Below are 24,412 nucleotides of genomic sequence, written 5' to 3' on the forward strand. Positions count from 1 at the left end.
TTTTTCTATCTTCACTGCGTCTCTACTCTCTAACCATTGCGCAGACTGGAGCGCGTTTGCATTTTATCGGCGCCACATTTGAAATGTGTTTTTTTCGTGTTATTCTCTTCGTTGTTTCTTGATTCTTTTTCTCTGTTTTGCAATTATAGTTTTCCAGAATGCCGCCGAAAAAAGCGGGAACCCAAAAAGGTCCGAAAAAGCTAACGGAAGAGCAGAAACAACGGAATTTGTTCAATCGACGAAAAAAGGAGTCTCACTTCTGTGTAGTGAACGAGTATCATGAATATTCACTTTTTGCATCGAGATACGACAGACCTGAACCAAAGTAATTTTTTTCTTCTTTTCCTTCTATCGAAAATAACTCAGGTTCAAGGAGAAGAAGGTTCCTCAGAAAAAACCACAACAATCGAAGAGAAACGTTTTTCCTGACGTTAGTGTCGAACATGTTTCAAGTGATGAGGAAGACGCGGGCAACTTTGAAATCCCCGATAAAGTTGACGACGAAGATGAACAATACCGGAAGCTCGTGCGAGTGTCTGCAATAATTTCTTCTCAAAATTCGTTTAATTTTAGGCTGCTCAGTATAACGTCTCTGAGTATTCTTCTATGGAGGTGTACAACGAGGAAGGGTTTCAATGTGAATGGAATGGGAGAGGAAGATTCGTTAAGAAAGAAGCTCAGCCTCCTCCGGAATCTAGACCAGGCCCGAGTGTGGAGACTGTTGGAAATTTTCCAATGATGAACAGTGAGATTTTTCCCAGCTCCGTAATAACTATTAATTCCGTCTTGAATTGCAGAACCAGCCAAGAAGAACGAGGTTATTGCTACTATGAAGAAAGCGAAGAAAGCAGATGCTCAGGCACTTGTGTCGAAGCCGGTCCTAAACTTCAAAATGTCAGCTTGTATGACATTCCAACTGAATGTCGCAAAAGCTAGAAGTGGGTTTTTGATCACATTTCAGAAAACTTCACCTTTGATTTCAGAGATAGCAGAAGAAAATAGAAGGCCTCCAGAATTCCGCGTATTCAATACACCAACGAGAAATAGGATTCTGACCAGTCGAATGAATAATAGTCAGTATCCACCGCAAAGTGATCGGCCATTGATGCTCAGCTGTAATTCATAGATTTATTGATCAATCAATGAGATCATCCGAATTTCCAGACACTCCGCCTCGTGAGAATCTGACGCAAGATATCGAAAACATCGATGGTTCCTTAAATTTCGATCCCAAAGCATTTAGTACACCGATTGATAAGGAACCGAAAACCAAGAGAAGGACACATCGTGTATTCAGTGAGAAAACATTTCCTTAGTCAGTGATAAAATCAGTTTTTAGACGATTCGTATGAAGACGAACCGGAGAGATATGAACCAGAAGAAGAAGTTTTTAATGAGCCTTCCGAGTTTCCTGAAAAAACAAATAACGAAAAATCTATGGAAATTCATCATCCAGTTCAAATTTCCACATTCGATCCTACAAGAGAAATTGAGAAAGAAGAACCTGAAAAATTGTCGTCTTCTATCAATAGAAAAGCGGAGACGTCGGTTACGGAGTTGCTCGAAGACGCCGAAGAAGACAATGAAGCTTCCAAATTGCAACCAGATGAGAGTAAATACGCAAAAAAGCGCCAGAGAACCGCAAGTCCAGAGACGATGTGTCAAGGTGCATCCACTCTAATGAACACACAGAATGATGGTTTAGATCTGGGATTAGACTTGATGAGTGGAGTAAATGATAAAGAAGAAGAAGCAGCCAGAGTGAAAAAACGAGGAACTCTGCAACCACAGAAAAGACAACTAGATAGAGAATCTCGTTGCCCCCGCCAGTCAACTATGTCTATTGGTTCTAACAACGATTCTATCATGAGTGCAATGGAAGAAATGTCATTGGACCAGAAACTAATGGATACACTGGGAGATGATTTGGGACAATCGAATCTCACAGAATCGAGAGCTGAGTCACGGAATGCGCCGACAGCGATGACGATTCGTCATGAAGATGAAAGTGTTATTCCTTTCTATCTAGCTGATGCCACAGTGCATGTGGAGCCGACGACCATGCTCCAACTCCTTCACGTCGCTGGACAAAAAGAAATCAAAACATGGAATGATTTACCGCAAACAGCCTTCAAACCTCGAACGATTAAGAAGCTAGGAGAAGGTTCCTACGGAGAAGTGTTTGCCACAAACTGGGATGGGGAAAAAGTGGCAATCAAGGTTGTTCCATTCGAAGCAGACAAAAATAATCGTTTGTACACTGGAGAATATCATTCCGAACAGATGCAACCGGCAGACGAAATTCTTCCTGAGTTGATCGTGATGAAAGAGCTGAATCAGCTTCGCGATATGGATGGAGTACACTCAACACCGAACTTCATTAAATTGATTTCAGCAGAAATCGTTGTCGGAGAATTTCCATCTGGAATGTTGAAAGCATGGGAACGCTACGCGAAAACAGTCAAAGAATCCGAGAATACTCATCCGAAGATCTATTCATCAGAGCAGCAGAAATCGATTGTCTTCGTCTCGGGAAATGGAGGAATTGCACTTGAAGACTTTGTTTTGAAAAGCGAGGAAGAGATTTTTTCGATTCTTCATCAAATTATCATTTCCATGATGGTTGCTGAAGAAGCTCTCTCGTTCGAACATAGAGACTTGCATCTTGGAAACATTTTGATCGATCGGAATGGAGATCAGGAAGTGCTTTATAAGTTTAATAATGAGAAGTTCGCTTTAAAAACACATGGACTCAAAGTGAGCATTATCGACTTCACATTGAGTAGAATCTCAAAAGGTAATCCAATTCGATTCTCTAAGTTCTACAAGTCTTTTCGTCAATTTTCAGAAGGCACAACCGTCTACCTTGATCTCGAAAACGATCCCGATATATTTAAGGGAGAGGGAAATCCGCAATTCGATGTTTATCGTCAAATGCGAGAGAATAACGGGTGAATTTGTAAATTACAATGAATACAACAAAAAGTTTCTTTCTTTCAGAGGAGAATGGATGACTTTCAATCGTCGAACCAACTTAATGTGGATTGTTTACATTGCCAACAGTCTCACAGACGATCCGATATGTCCGGAGGGATTGATTACAGATGAACGGAAGGAAGTGGGTTACTTAACCATTGATCTAGTGGGATCGTTTTTTTCAGGAACTTCGACAGTATTTCGCTGAGCTTGGATCATTCGATACGTGCTGTGATTCACTAACAACTGAATCATTCTTCGAAAAGTTCTACGACGGCTACGTTGGAGCAATCATCCAGGATTCTGAAGAATAGGAAGACACATATTTTTGTCGAGCACCAGATGTGATTGCATTCTATATTCAATTGCGAATTGTTTCGTTGTATTATCCTATTCCAATTCTATATGCATTTCATGTAAATGTCTTTTTTCTTTCTTTCTTTAAAAATATTTCAGTATTAAATATGTCCTTTTATTATTATTAAATGAATTTCTACAACGTTTTAGTTGAAATTTGTGATGTTTTGATAATGGATATAATTTGACTCACAAGGGAACCTTTTAAGTTATCCCTTTAATTTGCACAAATTAACTTTACAGGATGATAATGTTAGAAAACCTATACAAAAAATTTTATATTTTCAAAATGTGCTTAAAAAACCTCGAAAGTGCTGAAATTTCAGTTTAAGTACCAAAAAATCACTTTCAGTGTAAAATCGGCAATTTTAAAATTTGATTTTCTTCACTCCTAGGGGGTTTTAAAACTCGAAATGTTTTTTGTTATATTTAAAATTGTGTGAAAATTTATATTTTTACTATTTTTTTCAATAAAAAATTTTCCTGAAAATTTTTGGAAAGTTTCGAAATTTGCTTATATGTACTTTGGACGGGCGCATGTTTTCAAGTTTAGAAATTTTTTTGAGAAGCATGTGAAAATATGAAATTCCACACACTTTTTAGTATATCAAAAGAAGTTTGAAGTCCTAAACCTCCTAAGAGTGGAGAAAATCAAATTTTAAAAATCATGGTTCTATAAATAAAATAAATTTCAGAAGAAAAAAAAATTTTCGTTTTCTTATGGTATAAAAATCGGAGCTATAGAAGAGGAAAAAAGTACGAAAATCAAGAAAATGGGTCCTGAAAATAAAAATATTTTTAGGTTACGGTAGTTGTCGTTGTGGGACCTTCGGCCACGCCATTTCTCTTCCACAGCTCAGATTTTTGCATGGCAACAAAATAGGTTCATGATGACCAACTTTCGCCGAAAATTACCCAAGCAGTTTACTATTTTCATCTTCCTCATATTTCTATGTCTATCATACTTCCAACTAAAAATTCACACATAAATGCAAGACTAGCCTTTACTTCTTCCTAATTACAAACAAATTATAACCTCCGGTCTCTCTGTCCCGCCCACTTCCGTCCGTGAAAAGCTCAAAAGTTATTACGTTATCTTTTAGGTTAAACCACATGATAACAGTTTCTATAAAACATACGACAGGCAGTGATAGAGAAATGCATTTTACTAATTCTGTTTGCTTGATCGTTTTTGTCCATTTCGGAAATGAAACTTTTATTGTTTTTGACTCTTTTTATTAGCTCTTATGCTGATTTCGGATTCACTGGACAAAACGGAATCATAAATGCTCACAACACTCTTCGTTCCAAAATTGCCAAGGGAACTTATGTCGCCAGAGGAACCCAGAAGCCTTCAGGAACTAATATTTTGAAAATGAAATGGGATACTACGGTAGCTGCTTCTGCTCAATCTTACGCTAATCGATGTCCGACTGGTCATTCTGGAACTGGTGGACTCGGAGAAAATCTTTATTGGTATTGGACTAGTGGATCCCTTGGAGACCTCAACCAATATGTAAGAAAATTCTCAGAACGTCAGGAATTTTGAATTTTATTTCAGGGTGCCGCTGCTTCTGCTGCGTGGGAGAAAGAGTTTCAAGACTATGGATGGAGCTCAAATCTTCTAACAATGGATTTGTTTAACACGGGAATCGGACATGCTACTCAAATGGCTTGGGCTAAATCAAACTTGATTGGATGTGGAGTCAAAGACTGTGGAAGAGACACGAATGGGCTGAACAAAGTAACCGTTGTCTGTCAGTACAAACCTCAGTGAGTGGTGTATTAAATTAGGATATTTGTCTGTGATTATAAATCACGCACACAATGACAGAGAACATATTGTTGTCTAAAATAACATGAATGTGCTTTGGGTGTCTTGAAAGCGTGATAGGTTTTCATTGTTTACATCAACAGGGTGGCGCACAATTATCAGGAAACTGATGAAAACGGGTACATGTTAGACATAAGTCTCTTGAAAGCATGATGATTGCCCAAATTTTTTTTCAGAGGAAACTACCGCAACCAATACATCTACCTCTCTGGTCAAACTTGCTCTGCTTGCCCATCCGGTTATTCATGTGAAAGAAGTACTGGTCTTTGTGTTTGAATATATTTATGTGTTTTGATCTTCTGTATATAAACGACGTTTTTTTAAACCAATTTCAATCACCCCATTCGAAAAAATATATACTTTGATCTAGTCAGTCTGAAACCGGAAGGATTTGGTAAGGCCGCGAACGGAGAAAACTGCCTATTACGTGTTTAGTAAAGAAAAAACTAAAAATCAAGATCAATCGGTATTAAACTAGTCATCGGATAAGCTACTCCAGATCACATAAATATAACACTGAATTTGATCTTTTTGTGTTAGGTTTCAGTCCAGTGAAAGTTTGTTTCCATTTTTATATAGATTTGAAATTTGACCATAGTTTCAAAGTCATTGAAACCGCTAATTATACATTTGTGCTAGTTGCTTGAAGTGGAATAGGCTTGACTTTTCAAAATTTGAATACTCCAAGCCAGAGCTGGAATTATATGACTTGTATTGAATTTATTCGAATAGCCGCTTTTTTTATACAGAAGAGCTGTAAAATTTGAAGATGTGAACGTAAAATATTCTTTCTATTCTGTGAAAGATTTTATGAGAGCATACCGTACCGACGAGCTCCTACACAGCCAAGTTTGAGCTCCATTATCTCAATTCTTTTGCGAGATATGAAAAATGTGTCAACAGACAAAATACTTTTGATAATATGATAAAAAATTTATCAATGCACACTTTTTTGAATCTTTAACAGAAATCAAAATAAATTGGCTCAAATTTAAAAGTCAGGGGGCCCTTCTATCGCAGGTTTTGCTGTATAAAAATTTGGCATATTTTACTCGTTTCTGAAGAATTGAGAACCGTTAATTTTGAACTTTACGAAATCCGTTGAAAAAATGAATATTCTTACCAGCCCTTCTAACGGTAAAAGGATTATGCAATTGTTGAATTTTCCTTTTCTATTGACCTTCCCATTTTTCATTTCAACAACTCTCAAACTCTTGTTTTATTTGTCGATTGTAACCAACTCCCAATCCCAAAAAAGCCTGATTATCTCACATGAGCATACTCTAGTCAGTGCTTAGTCCTACGCCTTTTCTCTTCTCGTCTCGGGCAGAGTTCACGGAGCAGCTGGACACACACAAACAATGCTCGTATAAATATCATCCTATTGAGAGAGTATTTTCAGATTTCAACAGGCTTTCAAACATGCATACTACTACGATCTTTCTATTGGCGACTCTTCAACTTGGTTAGTTTGTGGCAATCAGTTTGAAAATTCAGTTTTCTTTTTTCAGGAGTCTATGCTCAATTCAAAAGCAGCACTCAACAATTCATCGTAGATATTCACAACACACTTCGATCGAAAATTGCCAAAGGAACATACGTCGCACAGGAAACAACGAAACCTGCTGGAACCAATCTTCTTAAAATGGTCAGAGCTTACTCATATAACTTTCACTATCTTCAATTTTTAGAAATGGGATACCACACTCGCTACATCTGCCCAGACCTATGCGAACACTTGTCCAACCGGACACTCTAACTTAGCTGGAACTGGAGAGAACTTGTATTGGCGTTGGTCGAGTCTCCCATTCTCTGGTCTTGATGTGTATGGAGGAGCTGCTGCTGTCGCCTGGGAACAAGAATTCCAAACTGACGGATGGACATCCAATGCTTTTACCCAAGCTCTTTTCGACACTGGAATCGGACATGCTACCCAAATGGCTTGGGCAAGCACCGGATTGATTGGATGTGGAGTGAAGAATTGTGGAGTTGATGCAACGAAAAACAACTATAACAAGGTGACAGTTGTATGCCATTACAAGTCTATGTGAGTGATTTTAATTAGGAACAGCAACAGTCTATTCTTATTTTGCAGTGGAAACGTTTTGGGACAAGACATCTACAAAAGTGGAACAACATGCTCTGTTTGTCCTACAGGAACAACTTGTGAGACAGCCACAGGACTCTGTGTTTAATTTTTTAGTTAGATCATTTCACCTCACATTCAAATTATTATCCACTGTCAATGAATTGCATTCCATCGATAAAATAGTTTTCCCTATTTAAAAGATTTGAACTACAAAGTGAAATCTAATAGGAGGTCACCCAAAGCGGCAAATTTTAGCCCAAATATCTCGGTGATTGTAAAAGATATCAACAATTTGTCAACTGACAAAATGTCTATTGTAATATCAAAAGTATTTTATCAATTGAACATTTTTTGATATCTTTTGAAAAAACCAAATTAATTCAGGCCAAAGTGAATGTATAGGATGGGTTTCTATTAGAGCAAATACGGTAGATCTACTCTCGACAATATCGAAAAAGAGAAACGTGCAGATTTCGTTTCTATGTTGGTTTTTTGTGCGAGACAGGAGACACTTTCTTATTTGACGATATCCAAATATTAACGACTGTTCATGATCTTTACTTTTCTTTGATAACAGTTGAAAAGTTTAAAATGTGATACTTTTTGACATGAGTTTGCACCGATGATAATAGCGTTTTGAAGCTTACATAGAAAAAATAAAATAAAATGTAGTTCTTTAGAACTCCCATAATTGTACTTTTTGAACGTTACAAATTCAGAACTTTTGAAAAGTTTCGAATGAATAGAAACCAAGAACACAAAATTTTGGTCAATCAGATGTTTTTCCAGTAGTTCATGCTCAATTTAGAGCAAGCACTCAACAGTTTATTGTGGATATTCATAACACTTTCCGATCCAAAGTATCAAAAGGAACGTATGTAGTACAAGGAATCACGAAACCAGCAGGAAGTAATATACTGAAAATGGTAACTGCAAAAAACTTCAAGCAAAAAAAGGAAATTTTAGAAGTGGGATTCAACATTGGCTGCTTCTGCTCAAGCATATGTCAACACTTGTCCATCAGCACATTCCAATACTCCTGGTGTTGGAGAAAGCATTTACACACGAGGAACAACTCTTCCGATAGCTGGTCTTGATGTGTATGGAGGAGCTGCTGCTGTTGCATGGGAACAAGAGTTTCAACGATTCGGATGGGAATCGAATATATTCACAAGGCTAACGCATATCCGACTGAAACTACAACAGCACATGCTACTCAAATGGCTTGGGCAACTACAGGGTCTGTTGGATGTGGGGTGAAGAATTGCGGACCTGATCCTCAACAACCAATTTACAATAGAGCAATGGTCGTATGTCATTACAAATCTTTGTGAGTTGTTGTTTTGCTAAAAATTTGAAATCGACTTTGTTTCAGGGGAAACATTCTGAAAAAAAAAGGAAAAAATTCAAAAATTAAGGAATCAAAACTATTTTGATCGTTCAAAAATGTAAAGCATGACAGTACAGAACTCCAAAAATAGTTTTTGAAAAACGATGAAAACACTGAAATTTCCAGGAAATTCAAAAATTCTTGAATCCTGAAAATTTGAAGTTCGAAGACTTTCAGGAAAGTTTAGAGTTTCATGAAATCCATAAACTTTCTAAATCACACAAACCATAGACTTTTTAAAATTCGGAAATTCGAAAATTTCGGAAAACATTTTTCAAAAGCTTCAGACACCAGATTTTCAAAATTTCAAACAGAATTCAAGAAGTAATCTAATATTTCGAAGGACTAAAAATATCAATTTCATTCCATTTCACTGTTTCAGATCATCTGTCGTTTTTTTTTCTTTTTCAATCTTTTCTCTATGAAGTATTTACTATTGAAAAGTTCATATTTTAAAAACCTGGCGTTTAATGCCTGTGAAAAATTTTGCTGGCGATTCACGCCGCAAATTAAAAGCGGCGTGTGGCGCCAGAAAACTCCGTTTTGGCCAGCCTACATATACAGGGTGGCTAATAAGTATTGAGACTTTTGTTTTTGGGTATAAAACCTAAAAAAGAGGAATGTTACCAAAATGAACTTTATTTTGTGATAGAAGAAAACAAAAAGAATATTCATATGCAAAGATATACGAAATTCGATCTTTTGGCCGTGATGCAGGCCTTCAGATGGTCCACGAAAAAAGTTACTGTGGGCCTCAGGTAGTTGCTGTCTGTTTCATTCCATAACTTGAGAAGTACTTGCTTGATCAAATTGAAATTTGGGTGAGAGCAAGTCATGATCTTGCTCTCCATGTACCCCAAAAATAAAGATCTAGCGATTTGAGATCCGGCGATGAGACAAGCCGGAAGTCCTTCTCCCAGTGTCGCGTAAAATAAGCTTCGATCGCCGATTTTGTGAAATCGTAGATATCGACGGTGCTGAATCTTTTTGCATAGTAAATGGTTTCTGACTAGAGTGGCTAGTAACTCAGGAAAGTAAAAAATCCTTCAAACCCATGGGAGTAGCTTCATGTATCCGAAAATACGTTTTAGAGATATCGAATCATCTATTAACAACATTTGCCGATTTTTCCGGCATTTTGGAAGCGACTCAGAGGTGAAGATCTCCTCCTAGATCCATACAACGTTATAGGTGCGGCCCATCTAGATTTTTTCGAGCAACTTCTTGATTTTTCGAACCGATTTTTTTCGGACTGGTCTGCAAGGTATTGTATCCGATAGAGCTGATGATTCTTGAAATTTTAGTCCATTATAACCATCATTTGGACGCTTTCACAACTGGTACCAAGCGATTCTCTCATATTTTCCATTATTTCTTCTGATCTTCTTCTTAATGATCCCACGAATTCTAAAACTGTTCCCAGAACGTGGTTTTTTGCTTTTTCGTAGCATATTGACATATTCTTCAGTTTTTTCAAAATCATAGAACCAGTTCCATTCGTAGTTGAGCTCGAAAAGCCTACCATGGTGCAAAGAAGCTCGCACAGATAAAGTAAAAACAAAAAGTGAGGACAAATGATTATGGAAACCTCTTAGATACATCCCCTACTTTCGAAATATATCGCAAGTTTTCATAAATCTGCCTTGGCACCGTGCTCATGCAAAAAAGTCTCAATACTTATTAGCCACCCTGTATTGTAAAAATTCAGAAAAAAAAAGAAAAATGATAAAAATTAGAGAAGTTGAAAAGAAAGTTAGACCAGTCGGTTTACGTCCCCTGTCGGGGGCTCAACCTCCTGGCTTCCGCTTACTGTACCTTACAATTTAATTTCTAATTTCAAAATTTTTGAGTTTCCGAATTCACCAAAATTTGTAAAAGTTTTGCATACTATCAATTTTCTTCGCGGAAAATTCTGAATTTCGAAATTTTCAAAAATAGTAGGTTTTCGCCCCTCCGGGCTGAACCTCCCGGCTCCCGATTACAGTACCCGTTATCTTATAGACAGATTTTGTCATTTTTCCAGGGACTATTTTTCATGTTCTATTAGGAAATTTGGAAATTCGATATTTTGGTTATTCAGAATTTCTAGAATTCGGAAAGTCGGAAGTAAGGATATCCGGAAATTGAAAAAGTAAGACACTCGGAGGTCCAGAGATTAGTAAATTTTTAAAAAATCAGATGTAGGAAAACATTAATTTTGAAATCTAAAAAAGTGTTTGAATGTGTTTGTCTCAAATATAGAAATTTAGTATATCAGATTTTAGAGAATTGGAAAATTTCGAATTTCGAATTTCGCATACTTACTAAACGCCGGGCTGGCCTGAGACGGTCCTGTCCGCGAAATGTATAGAATTAAAAAAACAATTTTTAAAAACTAAAATTTGAGAACCTGAAAAATTGGAAATTCAGAAATTCAACTTTTCGAAACACATTCTCGTCGAAAAATTTTTAGAACTTCGGAAAATCAGAAATTTAAATTTGAGAATTCGAAAAAAAAATCTTAAACTTTGAAATTTTTCGGCAAATTCGGTGAATAAGATCTCAAAATTTATATATTCCGAAGTTTGAAAATTATGAAATTAAGTTCGGAAATGTTAAAAATTATTCTGAATTCTGAAAATTCGAGTGTAATTCTGAAAAATCGAGTAATGCAGAAAGTTATTTTTCCTCGCATTGTTTTTTTCCTTTTTTCCTTTTATACACATTCTTTTCCACCTTTCAGAATTTTTTCTACCTTTCGAATCTTTAAAACCCATGCTAAAAGAATATTTCCACAAAATCACCTTTCTCTCAGAAATAGCGTGGATAAGAAAAACATTTGGGCGGTTAGACGGAAATGACGTGAATAATTCTTCAATATTTTTCTAAAAATTTGCACTTTAGAAAAAGAATAACGTCTCCAGAAGACGTCAGAAACAAAATTTTGAAATATAAAATACTCGGGCATCATCTCGCTGCTATTTCGGGTCATCTGCGAAAATTTGAGAAATTTTGGTCCATTCGGGACTTCGCTAGGAAAGGTGATACGGGAACAAACGGACACACACACACACACACACACACAGAATTTGGTGATTGTTAGTAGTAAAGATATTTTAATTTTAATGTATTTTATGAGTATTAAATCATTCTCTATGTTTCCGAAGATATGGATTCTCCAGTGACCAATAATTTGAATCCCTTTCAGATAACATTCCCATGTTTTTCTTCTTATTCTGCAGACTATTCCACAAAACAGAAAGTTTTCCTGAGAAAAACATTGTTTAAAAAGAAAATAGTACATACAAGGTGCAGCATAATTACTTGGACTAAAGTTTGTACTAGCCTAAAATTTGAGTGAAGCGTTGTACTTTGCTCAAATTTGGAGTACACGAATTCAAATAATTCATCTGTATACTGGTAGTTTGAAATTTTTTGATCAACTTTGAGCTTATCAAAGTTGCTTCATCTTATGAAAAGCACAACATCGTTAAAAAAACATTGGACAATCTTAACAATACCTAGACTTGAGGAATCTATTTAGAAATTTCAGTAGCTTCGAATCGAACGTAAATTTATATTTCTAACAACTTTCGTGCTTCCAAGATCCTATGTCTCAAGATATACCCGTTCTTATCAATCCGAGTAACTGTGCGCCACACTGTATTCTGTAAGATTATAAGTAACAGAAATTAGAACTTGCTCTACAGCTTTCATGTATTTCATCTTTTCTCTCTGTCTAGTAAACGGATTAAAATTGGCGTCATGGGTATGAGTAAGTGAAGGGAAAGATCACCTCGAGACCATTTAACTTTGTTTGCAAAATACCAAAACAGTTTCGATAATGATGACTAACTAACGTTTTCATCATATTGTTGTCTTGTATTTTTCCAGAAAATTATCCTCTCTCTTAAACGTTCTCTAAATAAAAACTAACAACTGAGCTGCTTTCGCCAACTGACGAACTTATTTAAATAAAAAAAGAAATATTGTTATTGCTTCCCAGTCATCTACTATTCTCCCACATTACATTTATGGCTCCATTTTTCACATTGAAAATGAGCTGGATAGTGTTCAAAAGTTTGTAATCCCCAGACTGTTTGATTTTTTCAATGCAGCCAAACAAGCATAAGTTTGACACACCTGTACCACATGACCATCCAGAAACGAATATCCTACGCGTTTTGAGGCATAGTTCACTGACAGGTGGTCATACAAATGAAGTCTCCGTATAAAAACCAGCGAACCGGTTCCATTTTCAGAATTCCATTTCACCATGAAGACTCTTCTCCTTTTGGCTACACTTTTCATCGGTTAGTGGTTGTTATTTGAGCCTTTTTTACTATCTTTTTTTCCAGGAGCATATGCTCAGTTCACATCCAATGGACAAGCTGCTATCCTGAATGTTCATAACACTCTCCGTTCGAAAATTGCACAGGGTAAATATGTGGCGAAGGGAACAACCAAACCAGCCGGAAACAATATTCTCAAGATGGTAAGTTTTCTTTCTTCCTAATTTCTCTTATTCCCTGGTCCATATTTTTCAGAAATGGGATACCGCCACCGCTACATCAGCCCAGAACTATGCCAATACCTGCCCAACCGGACATTCCGGAGCCGCTGGACTTGGAGAGAATCTTTATTGGTCATGGACATCCGCCACAATCACTAACATTGATTCATACGGAGCTGCCGCTTCTGCTGCCTGGGAGAAAGAATTCCAAGATTTTGGATGGAAGACAAATCTTCTCGATATGGCTCTCTTCAATACTGGAATTGGACACGCCACTCAAATGGCTTGGGCCAAAACAAATCTCATTGGATGTGGAGTCAAGAATTGTGGAAAGGACCCAAAGAATGGATTGAACAAGGTTGCCGTCGTTTGTCAATATAAGCCACAGTGAGTAATTTTGATAAGTTAACTGATAATAACTTTTTGATTTTCAGAGGAAATTATTTGAATCAGAACATCTACACAACTGGAGCAACATGCTCTGCTTGCCCAACTGGAACCAAATGTGAGACAGCTTCCGGACTCTGCATTTAAATTTTTTTTGCTAATCTGGTAATTTGTAGTCATTCATTGCCTCCGTTTGAATAAATAGTTTACAGCAGGATTCTTCGGGAAACTATTGGTTCAACAAATTGAATGAGTAGGGATATGTATACCGTAAAACCTGTAATAGAAGGGCCCTCACACTATCAACTTTAAGCTCAATTGTCTTGGTCCATATAAGAGACATCAAAATGTGTCTACGGACAAAACACTTCTGATATTCTGATAAACAATTTATCATTAGGCAACTTTTGAAATCTTTGAACTCAAGAACCACGAAAAGTTGCCTCAAAGTTTGTAATTACTCAGCAAATTTTTGGCACATGTGCCGCTACTTGGGGCACCGGTGCCGCTACTTGGGGCACCGGTGCCGCTGCAACGCGGTAATCGTGCCCGGGGGGTCGGGGCACGCATGCATTTGGCGTGCCGTTGCCGTGCCGTATCCGTGCTCATGTGTGCCGTTTTTTGAATTTTTTTTTCTCGAAATCGGGTGAATTTTATCGATTTTTCTTAAATCAAACAGTTTATTTGATTAGGAATGCAACAACAACAAAAAAACAACGATGAGAAAATTCAAAAATGTAGAGAATATTGCGCAGATTGTGTTGAAGATGGCGACGACATTAAGATTCCTCCTCCTCTTCTCCAGCTTCGTGGGCCTTGCTCTTGGCAATGTGTCTCTGGAAGAATGTTAAAGATTATTGTCGAAACAAATTGGATGGAAACTCACTTTTCTTCTTGCGAAGTATCCTTGTGAAGATCCATCGGCAATTATGAATGTTCCTAGACGAAGCTCTTTGCTTATAATAATTTATTTGTTAAATGAAAAGATTACAGATAACTTACAGAGCATTTTTAAATTGAGCTCTAAACGTATTAGTTTTGAACGATTTTTTAGCAGACGAAACTTGGACGAATTTCTTCTTTTTAGCCTCTTCGGTGGCATAGTTCTTCAACAATCTCGAATTTCCGAACTCTGACCGATATTCTGGTTCGTCGAACAATTGATCATCGAGTTGAAAAAAATCGAGAAACAACTCTGAAAGATGGATATTGGCTCGTTTTCATTCATTGTCAGCTTACTGTAGAGGTTATCGTATAGTTCCTTCGGGAACGGAGACGGTGTTCCGTATGACGTCTTCCTCTCTCCTGGAATGAGCCAAAAACGCTGAATATCCGTCTGAACAGTGCATGACTTTCCTAGAATGTCGAATAAATAGTTCTGAAGTCGTACGTGTGTTGGGAAAGACGCATCAGCGGGATGGAGTCCATGTCAATCTGGCTTCCCTGAATTGCAAAAAAGTTTTTATTATCGTCTCTCTGGCTTACCGAAAAGGGTGGGAAATCCGGATAATTACATCTTAGTTTAACCGCAAACGGAGCATCGGAAATTCCAAACAATTGTTCTCCGGATATTTTCTGGGTCGATTTTTGCTCGCTGAGAAGTTTTTGAACAGCGTTAAGCGACAGCTGAGCCTGAAGCGTTATATTGTACTTTTTTAAACTTTCAAATAAAACATACAACAATTCCATATCCATGGAGAAGAGCTCCAGCCTCTGGGGTCAATCCTGTAAAAACTGATTGCGGAAGTTTCGGGAGTGGAACGTCTAGCGAATGTTTAGTTAGGAAAGATTCCACATCTTCTGGAATCCCATATTGACCAGATTGATAGGCAGTGTGAAGAGCTCTTCCGGCCGATAATATATCTAATTTTCCGTTTTTGATGGATCCGTCAAGAGATGCTGAAATAAGGATAGATGGTGATACTTCTTGAGGTTGGTTTGAACCTCGTAAGTCTACTTGCTGTGGTCTCTTACGAGACGGTGTAGATGGATAATGTGGTGATTCTGTTTTGACGTTTCGTAGTTGGTCCGGAATGTGGGGGCTGAAGGGAACTTCGTGTGGGATCCCAGAAAAAACAGTGCGTGATAAAGAGCAATAAAGAGCACATTCCATCCGGGATCCTCGCACCCTTCTGTCCAACCAAGATATGCAGATATATGAATTGACAGTTTGTCGATTTCTCTTCCGGTGCTTTTTCCAACCTTCTTCAGATTTAACATTTTGACTGGGTCGAGTGTGTACTCTTTTACGTCATTGAGAGCTTCTGCCATTTCATCAAGAACTTTTCGCTTCAGCTTAAGAGTATTCCATCTAGTTGGTTTTGTCACTTCCTCAACAATATACTTGCAAACACCAGCACCTCTCAAATGGAAAGGATCTAACGTTAACTTCGAAGGATTTATAAACTGGAACACAACAGGCACTCCTGGTTTTGTGTATCCACGGATTCCCTTTTCAGCACTATACAAAATTGAGTCATCTGTTCTCTGTGGAGACGTATACATCTCATTGAACGATACTTTTCCATTCCCAATTTTTACTCCGGTAATTGAGCATTTCGAGCATCCTTCTATATTGTACCAATTTGGAAGTCCAGAGATTGCGTAGGATTCCTGAGATCATTCTATGTTCCCTTTTTTGTATTGTTACAAGTTACCTTCATGTCACAAATGTATGACATTAAAGTCATTCTGAAAGTGATCGTAGTTCCATCCATTTCCACGCGTAAATCCATATCCTTCAAAATGTCCAAGCTGCTCCTAACAAAGGCATCCAGCATGTTTTTCTGAACTCCTCCTTCAGAGTATGTCATTGAAACGAGAGTAAGACATTTCCCTCCAGTTCTGGTTTCGACATCCACACCTTCCACTCGCAATAAAACAGGAATCGCTGCGCGTTTCGAAAGCCTTTTGAACCTTGCTCCGTCGGAGCTAAGTGTGTAAATAAGATTGATCAATCCCTTCTGATATTCCGTTCTTGTTTCCATTTCACAACGGTAGCCGGAGAAACGTCTAACGTCTGTACCGTGGAAAGTTTCTTGCCCTTCATGAATCCTCTTATGCGCATAGAGTATTTCTTTCCCGTGATATTTTAGAATATTCATTAATTGCCATTGAACATTACATATAATCATTGTTACGGTATCAGAGAGTCTGCTTGTTGGTTTCAGGCATGCTTCGCACTCGTCTCGTTTTCCTTTCTTCTTCCGTCCACAACAATTGTATTGTATTGTATTGTATTTATTACGTAAAAAATACGTGGAAGAATAAAAAGAAAAAAGAATGAAAAAGAGAATAAATAGACAAAAAGGGACATGGTGACATAAAATTGATATTTCTTAACCTAGAAATGAATAATAGTGGATAATAACAAATCTTTTTCCGAACTTCTGACAGCAGCAGGCTTTTAGATCCGTTTTGTAGAGCTCATCATTTTACTAAGAACCTTATGTGTGAAGAAGTTTTGTTTAAGTTTAGACTTTGGAGTTTTCCATTGGTAGGTGTGGCGGCTGCGCGTTTTTGTCGATCTAATTTTAAAATATGATAAATGATTTATATTAATTTTACCTAGAATGAGTTTGTTGAAGAATTTCAGATCAAGCTTTTCCCGTCTAGATTGTAGTGATTCTAGGCTGAATTCGGTCAATCTGTCTTGAGATGTTTTGTAATCCTTATCAATTCTCGTTAAGTTTCTACCCACTATTCTATTCATCAATTTTCTAGTGAAGGAGCTTTGCACTTTCTCTATATTGTCAATGAGCAGTTTTTTAGAAGGGCTGGCTACCACCGTTCCATATTCCAAATACGGTCGCACGAAAGCCTTATATAGTAATGACATTAATCTAACGTTCTTACTATGATAAGTTTTAAAAATAGAGTAACTAGCGTATTTCGCCCTATTAATAACTTTCTGCCAATGGTTAGAGAAATCTAATCTCTCAGTGATTATAAATCCTAAATCCCTAACTGTAGTTTCCCGTTTAATTTTGTCATTATCAAGGAAATAATTTATATATTTTGGGTTTTTACCAAGACTGATGCAGCAGGTCTTTGATAGATTTAATTCTAGTTTAGCATTCATTGACTACTCATAGATTTTATTGATTGATTCTTGCAGAGATCCTCCCATGTCTCCTTTTTTAATTGGGCAGTAAATTTTTAGGTCGTCAGCAAACTGTTTTACTTGCACTGGCGATGAAATTTCTGCGCTCAGGCTATTAACATAGACACAAAACAAGACTGGTGACAACACCCCACCTTGAGGAACTCCGCATACTACTTGCTTAGGCGAGGAAATATAATTATTGATTTTTACCCTGAATGTTCTGTTACTAAGATAAGAATTTATCCATTCTATAAGATATGAATTTAATCCTATAGAGGCCAGCTTTTCAAGTAATAAATTATGAGGTACCTTATCAAAAGCCTTACTGATATCAAAATAAATTATGTCTACCTGATCCCTTCTTTCAAGACTAGAAGTCCATTCATTTAAAGATTCTAACAGACAGGAAGTTGTTGATCTACCTACTCGAAAGCCGTGTTGGCTGTCACTCCAAAATTGACTATTTGCTAGATGGTCATTGATTCTTTTCAGGATACACCTTCCGTAAACTCTACAAATAACGGAAGTGAGACTAATAGGCCTGAATTGGCTTGGGCTAGAAGGAGTTTCTATTTTTTTTTGTAGGAATAACAATCGCCTCGTTCCATTTTTTCGGGGTTTTTCCTGACATCATTGAGTAATTACAGAGTTGTGCTATTGGGCTAGCTATATATATGGATGTCAATTTTAAAAAACTAGAAGGAATATCGTCTGGGGTTAGTGTATTATTACTCTTAATTTTCTTAAGTAACTTATAAATTTCATCTTCAGACGATACTTTTCCATTCCCAATTTTTACTCCGGTAATTGAGCATTTCGAGCATCCTTCTATATTGTACCAATTTGGAAGTCCAGAGATTGCGTAGGATTCCTGAGATCATTCTATGTTCCCTTTTTTGTATTGTTACAAGTTACCTTCATGTCACAAATGTATGACATTAAAGTCATTCTGAAAGTGATCGTAGTTCCATCCATTTCCACGCGTAAATCCATATCCTTCAAAATGTCCAAGCTGCTCCTAACAAAGGCATCCAGCATGTTTTTCTGAACTCCTCCTTCAGAGTATGTCATTGAAACGAGAGTAAGACATTTCCCTCCAGTTCTGGTTTCGACATCCACACCTTCCACTCGCAATAAAACAGGAATCGCTGCGCGTTTCGAAAGCCTTTTGAACCTTGCTCCGTCGGAGCTAAGTGTGTAAATAAGATTGATCAATCCCTTCTGATATTCCGTTCTTGTTTCCATTTCACAACGGTAGCCGGAGAAACGTCTAACGTCTGTACCGTGGAAAGTTTCTTGCCCTTCATGAATCCTCTTATGCGCATAGAGTATTTCTTTCCCGTGATATTTTAGAATATTCATTAATTGCCATTGAACATTACATATAATCATTGTTACGGTATCAGAGAGTCTGCTTGTTGGTTTCAGGCATGCTTCGCACTCGTCTCGTTTTCCTTTCTTCTTCCGTCCACAACAATTGTATTGTATTGTATTGTATTTATTACGTAAAAAATACGTGGAAGAATAAAAAGAAAAAAGAATGAAAAAGAGAATAAATAGACAAAAAGGGACATGGTGACATAAAATTGATATTTCTTAACCTAGAAATGAATAATAGTGGATAATAACAAATCTTTTTCCGAACTTCTGACAGCAGCAGGCTTTTAGATCCGTTTTGTAGAGCTCATCATTTTACTAAGAACCTTATGTGTGAAGAAGTTTTGTTTAAGTTTAGACTTTGGAGTTTTCCATTGGTAGGTGTGGCGGCTGCGCGTTTTTGTCGATCTAATTTTAAAATATGATAAATGATTTATATTAATTTTACCTAGAATGAGTTTGTTGAAGAATTTCAGATCAAGCTTTTCCCGTCTAGATTGTAGTGATTCTAGGCTGAATTCGGTCAATCTGTCTTGAGATGTTTTGTAATCCTTATCAATTCTCGTTAAGTTTCTACCCACTATTCTATTCATCAATTTTCTAGTGAAGGAGCTTTGCACTTTCTCTATATTGTCAATGAGCAGTTTTTTAGAAGGGCTGGCTACCACCGTTCCATATTCCAAATACGGTCGCACGAAAGCCTTATATAGTAATGACATTAATCTAACGTTCTTACTATGATAAGTTTTAAAAATAGAGTAACTAGCGTATTTCTGCCTATTAATAACTTTCTGCCAATGGTTAGAGAAATCTAGTCTCTCACTGATTATAAATCCTACATCCCTAACTGTAGTTTCCCGTTTAATTTTGTCATTATCAAGGAAATAATTTATATATTTTGGGTTTTTACCAAGACTGATGCAGCAGGTCTTTGATAGATTTAATTCTAGTTTAGCATTCATTGACTACTCATAGATTTTATTGATTGATTCTTGCAGAGATCCTCCCATGTCTCCTTTTTTAATTGGGCAGTAAATTTTTAGGTCGTCAGCAAACTGTTTTACTTGCACTGGCGATGAAATTTCTGCGCTCAGGCTATTAACATAGACACAAAACAAGACTGGTGACAACACCCCACCTTGAGGAACTCCGCATACTACTTGCTTAGGCGAGGAAATATAATTATTGATTTTTACCCTGAATGTTCTGTTACTAAGATAAGAATTTATCCATTCTATAAGATATGAATTTAATCCTATAGAGGCCAGCTTTTCAAGTAATAAATTATGAGGTACCTTATCAAAAGCCTTACTGATATCAAAATAAATTATGTCTACCTGATCCCTTCTTTCAAGACTAGAAGTCCATTCATTTAAAGATTCTAACAGACAGGAAGTTGTTGATCTACCTACTCGAAAGCCGTGTTGGCTGTCACTCCAAAATTGACTATTTGCTAGATGGTCATTGATTCTTTTCAGGATACACCTTCCGTAAACTCTACAAATAACGGAAGTGAGACTAATAGGCCTGAATTGGCTTGGGCTAGAAGGAGTTTCTATTTTTTTTTGTAGGAATAACAATCGCCTCGTTCCATTTTTTCGGGGTTTTTCCTGACATCATTGAGTAATTACAGAGTTGTGCTATTGGGCTAGCTATATATATGGATGTCAATTTTAAAAAACTAGAAGGAATATCGTCTGGGGTTAGTGTATTATTACTCTTAATTTTCTTAAGTAACTTATAAATTTCATCTTCAGATACCCATATCATTTCCTGGATATTTTTTGTGGTATTATTGGCTTGGAACGTTGGACTAGGATTTGTAAATTGTGATTCAAAATACTCCGATAGACATTCAGATTTCTCATAGTCTTCACTCAATACTATTCCGGAAAAGTTTTTGAAGTCTGGTGTCTCGCCAGATTTCTTCTTTAACACAAATTTAAAAAACTTAGAAAACCGACTGACACCTTTTTTCTGAAGAATTTGCAATTCAACATTGCCTTTATATTTTTTCAATTTTTTCCTAATTTTTTTTGTAATCAGGGCGTATTGTTCAAAGTCAGAATCACTTCTAGTTAATTTCGTTTTTTCCCAAAGGTAGTCTACAAGTTTACTGAACGACATCAGGTATTGGGGGAGATTTCCATATTCAGAATTTACTCTAATCCAAGGAACAGTGCATTCAAAAACATGATTAAGGTAGGAGAGGAAATTATCATATTTGTCATTAATGTCTAAACTTGAACCAAAGATTTGTGTCCAGTCAACTCTATGTAACATTTGTTTCAGGCATCATTTCAGGTTTCAGGCATGCTTCGCACTCGTCTCGTTTTCCTTTCTTCTTCCGTCCACAACAATGACAATAAAAGTTCATTTCAAGAATAACCTCGTTACGGAGCAGCTCCAACTCTCGCTTGATAACACCCAATGATACGGGCGGTGGTGCTCCATTAATAACCGACATCATTCCATCGAGTCGATCCATAGAGTTTTCTGATAGTCCCTCTGAGAGCACAAAGTTGATGTAGCCGGAAATTCGAATATCAAAGTCTTGAATTTCTCTTCTTTCGTAGTTCATCATTGGTAAGAGACAATCATAATCGACATCTTCCAAGTTTTCACCGAAATCCACCTGACCTGAAAACATAGGAACTACCAATGACCTTTCAAAAAATTTTGAACACTGTCATTTCAAAATAGTTCAGTTTTTCACATCTCGGTCACTTACTCATTTCATTTGTAGTATTCCTAGTTGCTGGTCGTAAACTACTTTCTTCTTCTTCATTATCCTTCCACAGTTCGAAATCTTCATTTCTCGACTCCATAACTGAAAAGATTTTCGATGTTACTATTACTTGAGAATTTCCCAACTCACCGATTTTCTTCCGGTGTCTTTTCCAACGCGACATCTGCTACGGCTACTGTCTGAAAACTAAAAAGTGATACATTTCATGACTTTCGAACGAAAAAGACAAAAAAAACAAATTTAAATAACATAAAACAATAAAAATGCATAAATGTATGATTATAAATCGTAAGCTAATCAATTTCGAAACTCCATGTATAGACACGAGATGCGCAGATGGTTCAAGAAGGGGCACGGCAACGGCACGGAAGGGGCACGGTAGCGGCCCGCTAGGGGCACGGGTGCGGTGTTCCACGGGCACTTTGAACGCGGCACCGTGCCGTTAGGATGCGGATCCTGTGCCCCTCTGTGCCCTAGCGTGCCGAAAATTTGCTGAGTAGGGAGGCGACCTTTTTTAACCCGACCGACGATTTCCGCCCGGTACGGCTATTGAATGTGCACCCTGTAACTGATTAAAATGCGTGTCGATTATTATTAAAAAATTTAGATCTCGCTGAGCTCTATCGTCTGGTATGTTGTTTTGTCCACAATTTCAATTTTAGAAACGAGCGATCAGCCAGCCCATCGACAAGTACTCGGAAGGTCCTCCTGTCAAAGGGACCCTTCTAATACAGGTTTTATGGTAATTCTTTGGAAACATTCTTCAATATTCTATTGACTTCAAACATCAACTGAAAGAAATGATCCAAAAGATCAACGAAAATTAATAAGCTCATGAAAAATGGGAACATGTAATAAAACTTTTGAAAGCTTTTCCATATTTCTCCAAATAAAAGCCCGCTCAATCAAGGTAGAAATCATTCGATATTCAGTTAGAATGAGATCTCTCCTTATTCTAGTTACTTTGTGTGGATATTCCTATTGCCAATTTAGTTCAACTGGACAAAAGAACATTGTGGATGCTCACAACAGATTGAGATCTTCAATTGCTAAAGGAACATATATCGTCAAAGGAACTAAGAAACCAGCCGGAAGCAACATTCTCAAAATCGTCAGTTCTGATTAATTATCTTTTGATTTAAAAATTTCAGAAATGGGATAAAACTGTAGCTACATCAGCTCAATCTTATGCCAACAAATGTCCGACTGGACATTCGAAGGGAACTGGATACGGAGAGAATCTCTATTGGCGTTGGTCGACATCTTCTCCAAAAGATTTGAATGAATTCGGACTTCGTGCTTCTGATGCCTGGTCCAGTGAATTTGGAAAGTATGGATGGAAGACTAATAAGATGGACAGAGCACTTTTTGGATCTGGAGTTGGACATGCTACGCAAATGGCATGGGCTAACACAGGAGGAATCGGATGTGGAGTGAAGAATTGTGGAAAGGATAAGACAAAGAATGGCATGTACAAAGTGGTTGTTGTTTGTCAGTACAAGGGGCCGTGAGTTAAAAAAACTAAAATCGTCTCTCATGAATATTTTGAAATTTCAGAGGGAACTACATGGGTCAGGATATCTATAAAAGTGGAAAAACTTGCTCTTCGTGTCCTTCGAAAACGAAATGCGAGAAATCTACAGGACTTTGCGTTTAAAAACAATTTCTTATTGTCTGTTCAATGAATGTATTCTTTGAGAATTGTTGTTAATTGAATCACACTATTTCTATGCCTTGAAAATTGGTGAAACTGTATTTTCATCAACTCGGCTGCTGGCTCGTAACTTTTGTGTCAGAAGTTGGGATTTCCGGTTTTGGAAGGGTACTGGCTAGGCTCTGGACGGAACTTGCTCAAAAACGGCTGTATAGCGGACCAGATTTTGGTCGGAAGTGGAAAGTCGAAATACTACTGCAGAGTGAATTTTCAAGTTTTTTTTCTCACAAACTGAGCTTTGAGTGTATTAAAAACATCTTATTATAATAGAACAAAATATCTTAATTCCTAATAACAGTTGCATCAAAATGCGCAATGTTTTATTCGCTATTTTTTCATGATTCGCTTCAAATGATTTGGTTCAAAATTGACAATGTGAGCAAAACAGCGTAGCAGATATCAGATAATAGAGCTCAGAGAGCCTCCAATATTATGGCTCGAGCCGGCATGTTTTAACCGGACCGACGATTTTTGCGCTGCATGGCTACTGAATCTCGGTCAGCACCCGGTTACTGATTAATCGAGTCTTATTGGAGGTTGTAAAACTCGCTCTCTATCGCCTGGTATGTTGTTTTTCCTACAATTTTAATTTTGAAGCGAGTAATCAGCCGGTCCGTCGACAAGTATGCTTCTCGGAGGGTCCTTCTTTAAAAGGGCCCTTCTAATAAAGGTTTTACGATGTTTTTTTAACATTGTTGACAATTCAATTGTCTCAAAAATAACTGAAAGGAAGTAATCCAAAAGATCAACGAACATATAAAAAACTTATGAAAAATGGGAAACTGTAATAAAATTTTTGAAAGCTTTCCGATATTTCTCTAAATAAAAGCCCGCACAATCAAGGTAGAATTCATTCAGTTAGAATGAGATCTCTCTTTATTCTAGTTACTATGTGTGGATATTCCTATTGCCAATTTAGTTCAACTGGACAAAAGAACATTG

At 37.2% G+C, this 24,412-nt stretch overlaps 7 protein-coding genes across 7 annotated transcripts; 5 read left to right on the forward strand and 2 right to left on the reverse strand.

Moving 5' to 3' along the window:
• Window positions 1-158: 158 nt before the first annotated feature.
• On the forward strand, window positions 159-3,290 carry CBG01851 (the record flags this gene model as incomplete). Its single annotated transcript, XM_045235798.1, has 9 exons — window positions 159-325; window positions 367-526; window positions 574-745; window positions 798-1,115; window positions 1,165-1,289; window positions 1,333-2,797; window positions 2,849-2,951; window positions 3,001-3,118; window positions 3,162-3,290. 9 exons carry the CDS (start codon window positions 159-161, stop codon window positions 3,288-3,290), a joined length of 2,757 nt encoding a protein of 918 aa, XP_045091863.1.
• A 1,250-nt stretch (window positions 3,291-4,540) lies between these two features.
• Cbr-scl-2 lies at window positions 4,541-5,443 on the forward strand (the record flags this gene model as incomplete). Its single annotated transcript, XM_002634228.1, has 3 exons — window positions 4,541-4,849; window positions 4,895-5,106; window positions 5,344-5,443. 3 exons carry the CDS (start codon window positions 4,541-4,543, stop codon window positions 5,441-5,443), a joined length of 621 nt encoding a protein of 206 aa, XP_002634274.1.
• A 1,146-nt stretch (window positions 5,444-6,589) lies between these two features.
• CBG01849 lies at window positions 6,590-7,362 on the forward strand (the record flags this gene model as incomplete). Its single annotated transcript, XM_002634227.2, has 4 exons — window positions 6,590-6,632; window positions 6,679-6,815; window positions 6,859-7,214; window positions 7,263-7,362. 4 exons carry the CDS (start codon window positions 6,590-6,592, stop codon window positions 7,360-7,362), a joined length of 636 nt encoding a protein of 211 aa, XP_002634273.2.
• Window positions 7,363-12,901: 5,539 nt separating this feature from the next.
• Cbr-scl-5 lies at window positions 12,902-13,672 on the forward strand (the record flags this gene model as incomplete). Its single annotated transcript, XM_002634226.1, has 4 exons — window positions 12,902-12,938; window positions 12,984-13,120; window positions 13,173-13,525; window positions 13,573-13,672. 4 exons carry the CDS (start codon window positions 12,902-12,904, stop codon window positions 13,670-13,672), a joined length of 627 nt encoding a protein of 208 aa, XP_002634272.1.
• A 632-nt stretch (window positions 13,673-14,304) lies between these two features.
• CBG01846 lies at window positions 14,305-18,875 on the reverse strand (the record flags this gene model as incomplete). The annotated part of the gene is made up of 10 exons (XM_002634225.1): window positions 14,305-14,361; window positions 14,412-14,481; window positions 14,528-14,720; window positions 14,765-14,903; window positions 15,011-15,157; window positions 15,204-15,567; window positions 15,654-16,138; window positions 16,183-16,862; window positions 18,327-18,501; window positions 18,546-18,875. The coding sequence occupies 10 exons, from the start codon at window positions 18,873-18,875 to the stop codon at window positions 14,305-14,307; spliced, it is 2,640 nt and encodes an 879-aa protein (XP_002634271.1).
• Window positions 18,876-21,279: 2,404 nt separating this feature from the next.
• CBG01845 lies at window positions 21,280-21,919 on the reverse strand (the record flags this gene model as incomplete). The annotated part of the gene is made up of 3 exons (XM_002634224.1): window positions 21,280-21,647; window positions 21,739-21,837; window positions 21,886-21,919. 3 exons carry the CDS (start codon window positions 21,917-21,919, stop codon window positions 21,280-21,282), a joined length of 501 nt encoding a protein of 166 aa, XP_002634270.1.
• A 774-nt stretch (window positions 21,920-22,693) lies between these two features.
• CBG01844 lies at window positions 22,694-23,413 on the forward strand (the record flags this gene model as incomplete). Its single annotated transcript, XM_002634223.1, has 3 exons — window positions 22,694-22,867; window positions 22,908-23,263; window positions 23,314-23,413. The coding sequence occupies 3 exons, from the start codon at window positions 22,694-22,696 to the stop codon at window positions 23,411-23,413; spliced, it is 630 nt and encodes a 209-aa protein (XP_002634269.1).
• Window positions 23,414-24,412: the final 999 nt, after the last annotated feature.

The sequence above is a fragment of the Caenorhabditis briggsae genome (genome assembly GCF_000004555.2).
Source record: "Caenorhabditis briggsae complete genome, chrIV, whole genome shotgun sequence".
Taxonomy (NCBI): domain Eukaryota; kingdom Metazoa; phylum Nematoda; class Chromadorea; order Rhabditida; family Rhabditidae; genus Caenorhabditis; species Caenorhabditis briggsae.